The following is a 6,096-nucleotide window of genomic DNA, read 5'->3' as shown; positions in this document are numbered from 1 at the left end:
TACATTGGCTCCTGGATCTCTAGGGAGGTGCTAATCTAGCCTCTGCCTTAGGCTATCCAGCAAAAGCCTCCCTGCAGGGCTTGGGCGGGGCGAGTCCCATGGGATCAACAGGGCGGGGCTAGCAGTAAATGGCCACTCTCAGAGGCCCCACTTCTCAGTGTCTCGGCAATGGCTGCAAGCCCCTCCGAGAGAAAGCTGCCCTCGAGTTCCAACAGATGCCAGACAGTCCCGCTTCTCCCATATGAGTCTTGGTCCCCAGAGACTCGCCCGGAACTGGAGCTCAGAGCCTGAGACTCCCTCCCGATTGAAAACGACAACCGTGTCCTCAGCCACCAGCCCGCTCCGTGTGCGCCTCTGTACCTTAGTATTTTACTTCCGCACCGCGCCTCCTCTAAGTCTTGGTATGCTTTTCTCTTTCCTTCTAGTTGTAGAATTTCCACTCAGCCAGCCTTCCTGTGGTTCTGGATGATGTCCGTTCCGTCTTTTAGTTGTATTTTTGAAGTGGTTGTTCGAGGCAGCAAACTCCGGTGTTTACCTATGCTGCCATCTTGGTTTCTCCCAAAACCTTAATTCTTGTCTTTTTCTGGGTAGTCAGTACACTGTTTTCTTAATTTTATTCATTTTGATCTAAAAAATTTCCCTATGCTTGCAACATCATTATGCCAGGTGGTATGACAGTTTTTATTTTTGTTTTTAAACTATCCATTCCAACTTGGCTGTGTAAGACAAACTGTTGCCTTCAACTAGCTGAAAATTTAGTAGAAGAGATACATTTACTAGTAGTAGAGAATAATAATGGCAAACTGACTATCATATTTCTTGTGCCTTGTCTGGCTTGACTATTTTTTGGTTTAACTGTTTTCTTTCTTTTTCCACCCGTGTTTTATGACTGCGTCTTGCAGGAGAGTCTTATAGATGCAAGTGAAGACAGCCAGCTAGAAGCTGCCATCAGAGCCTCCTTGCAAGAGACACATTTTGATTCATCACAGACAAAACAGGATAGCCGCTCAGATGAAGAGTCTGAATCTGAACTTTTTTCTGGCAGTGAGGAATTTATATCTGTTTGTGGCTCTGATGAAGAAGAGGAGATAGAGAATCTTGCCAAGTCCAGAAAGTCTCCCCATAAAGATTTGGGGCATAGAAAAGAGGAAAACAGAAGGCTGCTAACTGAGCCCCCACCCAGAACTGAGCCTGTAACAACAACAAACCACCAAGGATTGTCAGTCATGGATTCAGAAATATTGGAGATGTCACCTGAAAAATCAGATGGAATAGTGGAGGGCATAGATGTAAATGGTGAGTTATGTTCTGGACCTACTTTACTTGAAACTTGAATATTACTGAAGGAATGTTTATTTATTTGTTTTAATTAGTCTTCCATCTTAAACTCCTGTATATATATATATTTTTTAACCCCAGGACCAAAAGCACAGCTGATGTTGCGGTATCCAGATGGAAAAAGGGAACAAATCACTCTTCCAGAGCAAGCTAAATTGCTAGTAAGTATATCTAATTTAAGTGCTGGCTTAAAGGAGAGAAACTAATTAATTGGTGTAATTGGCTTGTTCTTTGAAATAAGTGTTAGGTATTCAGTCTGACCTCTAAGGAAATTTAACAGGTTAATCTGAATTCTAATTAGTATATTTCCTTCCTGAATTATGTTAGACAAGTCACATAGGGTCTGTTCCAGACAAGGCTGTTCTATTACATGCCTGCATTTCATTTCCAACTGGAAATTATTACCTGGAAAAGAGGAGTGAAGACTATAATGGGGCTTCTGGCTTTCTTGTAGATAGACCTACAAAATAGTTAAGAACCAAGGCAGTTGTTTTTTGTGTTTCTATCCTCAGGCCTGTTTAGTTTCCCCGTTGTAATTCTCTGCTTCATACCATTCTTCTCTCTGTATACTGGTGGCTTTTGTTTACCTCTGAGTGCATACATGGTCCATGTCATAGTACATGGTCCACGTCATAGTAATGCTGAGGGGCTTTTCCTCTAAAGTTCACAGCTCATGGACCTTTCCTGTTGTTTTTAACTCCTGGAAAAGAGAATGAGTCTGACAAGCTTTTTTAGTCCCTTCCATCTTTTTATCAGATACCTGTGAATGAATCCCCTTTGGGTCAGGTATTTTTACCTGGCTGTTTTCTGTGGTGAGAGAGAGAGTGATTCTTGAGGACTTTGTGCCTGGAATGCAAGTCGGATCTGACTGCTGGTGCTGATACCCAGACTGTTTTCCAGGTCTCATATTTGGAAGGGAATGTGAGGTGAGACAGTGGATGGAACTTTTTTTGAGAAGTTTGGTTGTGAAGCTTGAGAGGGGTGGGGTATGCAGTAATTAGAGGGGGAGGGGGATGATTGAAGGAGAGACTGAGCATGTTTAAAGTCTGATGGGAAGCATCTGTAGAGGGAGATGTAGACGATACCTATAAAAGCAGGGATGTTCGGTAGTGGCATGGTTTCTGAGAAGGCAAGAAGAGATTTAGTACACAGGTGGCAAGATTGGCTATAGGTAGAATGAAAGACATATCTTTGCCGATAAAAAGATGGAAGGGAAAACTAATCAAATGTTTAAAACTGAGGACAATAATTTTATAAATAGATAGTGGGTTTGTTATTGAGAAAATAGTAATAACCCTGTATATTTCAGTATCACTTAATGTACGTTTATTATCTCCCCATTCAAAGTGTTATATTGGCCCTTCCACAAGAGTAAGCTTTGGTTATCTGAAAGAATAACTTAAATTTCATATTTTATCTAATGTGATAAAACTTGATGTTAGCCTGACCAGTGTGGCTCAGTGGTTGAGCATCAACTCATGAACCAGGAGGTCAGGGTTCGATTCCCGGTCAGGGCACATGCCTGAGTTGTGGGCTTGATTCCCAAGGGGACATGTAGGAGGCAGCCAATCAATGTTGATGTTTCCCTCTTGTCGATGTTTCTGTGTTTCTCTTTCTCCTCTCCCTTCCTCTCTCTCTCAAATCAATAAAACATACTTTTTTAAAAAGAATGTTATATTGCCTGGCTGGTGTGGCTCAGTGGTTGAGTGTTGACCCAAACACCAAGAGGTCGCCAGTTCAATTCCTGGTCAGGGCACATGCCTAGGTTTTGGGCTTGATCCCAGGTCGGAGGCCTGTAGGAGGCAGCCAATCGATGTTTTTCTCTCATCAATGTTTCTATCTCCGTTTCCCTGTCTCTCTAAAACCAATGAAAACATATATAAAAATTATCTTTTTAAAATGAATGATATAGTATATGTAATTCTTTAATATACTCTATTTCCATCTAACAATCCTGTCTTTCTTTTGTTTTTCATAGGCTTTGGTGAAGCATGTCCAGTCTAAAGGATATCCAAATGAACGTTTTGAACTTCTCACCAACTTCCCTCGAAGGAAACTCTCTCATCTGGACTATGACATTACATTACAAGAGGCAGGCCTTTGTCCTCAAGAGACTGTCTTTGTACAGGAAAGAAATTAACATCATGGCCCGACCTCTCTCAGCTTACCCCTTTTTTCCCTTTTCCTGTGAGATACCATGTCACTGAGTATGCATTTTGGTTCATAGGACCATAGAGCCAAAGTTGGGCAAGCAAGTCACCTGCCTTCTCTTTTATTCCTTGCTCTCTCCTGTAATAAGTCTTTTTCACTTCCTACCCCCTTTTTTTTTCCCTCTCCTATCCTATTTTTGTCTTTTTCCTACTTTTCTTTCTTTCTTACCTAATCAGGTGACCAAATGGAAGTATAAGGATAACACCTCCTAGTACTGGCAGCAGGAAATGAGTGTTCCAATAAGTGGTCTCTTGCATGGCACTTTTTCGGGATCAAATGATAATGTTACTACTCCTCAGACTCCTTTGGTAAAGGAATGGCTAGATTCAGAATAAGAACAACCTCCCTTTTTTGTAAGCCCTGTTTTTAGTAGGAAAAAGCAATTCTCTAACATGTTTTGTTTTGTTGTTCATATAACAAATATCACAACAGAATATCCAGGCTTTTATTTACATGGAAAAAACATCCCTTGTAATAATTATTCATCTCATTTAAAAATCATTTCGAAGGATTCCCACCCTCCCAAGCTAGAATTATTTCCATGAGATGTGTTATTGGCAAAATGAGTGTTAAATGTTGGGTGAGTAGCATGGGTTGGCATTCAATACCCTAGCCTGAGACAACTTTCTTCGTTACTACTCTATAAACTATATTGATCCTGCTAGTCCCAGAGTGGACCTTTAGTGAGCATATTGTGGTGACTGGGATAGGAAGGTGCTTGCTGTTTTTTGCCAGTACGGCATATTAGTTCCTTCGGCCCTTCCATTGTCTGGGTCCACAAGTGATCTATAGGAAGGCAGCTATTCAATAATCATGCAAAACAGTGGCTTGTAGTTTAACCACTATGGTTATTGATTGTCCTATGTGCTTTAGGCATACTTATGTATATCCTGGGGGAAAAAGAAAAAGATGCAGCTGAGAGTAGCTAACCATATTCCTTTGGTTAGAAATAATGATTCATTTATTACCCCTGGTTGAACAGTCTCTAAAGGCTCTGGTGACTAAATGAGCTTAAATCCTCATGCTTTTTCTTGCAAAAGGTCTCAAAATTGAAAGCCTGAGGGGAAAACCTTTAAATTAAATCCATAAGACAACATTTAGTAAGGGAGGTGGGGAAGATTGCCAGTAGTCTTCAGGTCTTGTGGGGTTTTTTTCTGCCTACAAAAGCCACGTTCAAATTGTAGTTGGTGAAAGCTTTTTTCAGTATTGTTTAGAAGATGCCATCTTGAATCTCCATAACACTACTCAACTTATCAGCTTCATTATATGCTTAGTTCTTATTTTGAGCGTTAGTCTTCTGAAGGGGTAGTGGTGATTCTGGTGGCAAAATCAGAACTTTAACTTGCTATAAAATGGACCTTATTTAATCAGTTGGGGATTTAGATTGATCCTTCTACTTGAGGAACATAAATTGCTATTGCTCAGAGACCTTTTAAGTTCCCATCTATTTTAAGATCACTCTCTTGGTAACTAGGGGATTTTAAAAAGACATGCTTATGTGTTGCTAGTACTTAATTAGAGAATATGATTTCTAATGGTTGAATTTTGAGGGACCCACCCTAAAGAATGAGTAATGTTTCTCCTCAAGGAAATCATGGAAAATTCTGTTTATTCTTCAGTGAGTCCTTTTGGATTAATGTTCTTACATTTTTTCTAAGTGTGTGTAAGTGCTTATGTATAAGTATATAATTGTATAAATATTTATAAATATATTTATATAATTACAGTTTCATTTATATCTTGAGTCAAAGTTCTCTCTTTAGATTGGTGACTGAGTAATACCACTTTGGTGTTTTTTTATAGACTCTTGAGGCTAACTAGCAGCTTCTGAATTATTGAGGAAATAATGGTTTTCATGTTAATTCCTCAATTGTATCTGAACTTGGATAATAGACTTACTATCTAAGGAATAGAGCTGTATACTATCAAAGATGCATTAGAGGGTAAAAAGACTGTTGGTAGTAGACAAGGTCGAGAATCTAAAAATTCAGGGAGGTACAGGGTAAGAAGTGAGGGTACGCCTAGTTTGGGTGCTATGATGGCACCTATCTCCACTCAGCAAAGTCACAGCTAAAGCCCAAATCTGTCAAAAATGTGAAGTCACGAACTTTCCCTGTAGGACTCTATTTTATTCTTTTACCTGTTAGCTTCTCTTTATAAAACATACCTAGGGAACCTGAGACAACAAGCTCATTAATGATAGGATTTAGTTCTTTTTGATAAGCTCAGTCCTAGCATATCCATGCATGAGAAACCAAAGTGACTATTTCAACTGTGAAATGACCAAGTATATATATATAAAGGGATTTAAGTAAGCATATTAAGAGATGGGGCAAGAGATATTGACTCAGAGACAGCTGGGATGTTTAGAGTATAAGATCTAAACGTTTTTATTTTACTTTGAGGCAGGAGTATAATTATTCTGGGCTTGATATAGAGGCCAATGGGACGGAGGGATTATAGATTGTACATGGGAAGAGTGAATAAGGAATATCGCTTTACTCAAGAACTTAATCCACTTAGGGAGTATACTTCCTATAGTTTGTC

The 6,096-nt window shown here is 39.6% G+C and overlaps 1 protein-coding gene across 2 annotated transcripts in view; it reads left to right on the top strand.

The window, feature by feature from the left end:
- The window catches only part of UBXN7 (UBX domain protein 7), a 79,846-nt gene extending 75,219 nt beyond the window's left edge, over positions 1-4,627 (top strand). For both annotated transcript variants that reach the window (XM_005873159.2, XM_014545291.1), the window contains exons 9-11: positions 903-1,296; positions 1,420-1,499; positions 3,317-4,627. In XM_005873159.2, the coding sequence (XP_005873221.1) occupies positions 903-1,296; positions 1,420-1,499; positions 3,317-3,478 (636 nt within the window). In that variant the 3' untranslated portion in view covers positions 3,479-4,627. The remainder of the gene's footprint in view (positions 1-902; positions 1,297-1,419; positions 1,500-3,316) is intronic.
- The last annotated feature ends 1,469 nt before the right edge of the window (positions 4,628-6,096 follow it).

This window comes from Myotis brandtii, unplaced genomic scaffold (assembly GCF_000412655.1).
Source record: "Myotis brandtii unplaced genomic scaffold, ASM41265v1 scaffold4, whole genome shotgun sequence".
Classification (NCBI taxonomy): Eukaryota; Metazoa; Chordata; class Mammalia; order Chiroptera; family Vespertilionidae; genus Myotis; species Myotis brandtii.
This window is presented reverse-complemented; position numbering and strand designations above follow the sequence as displayed.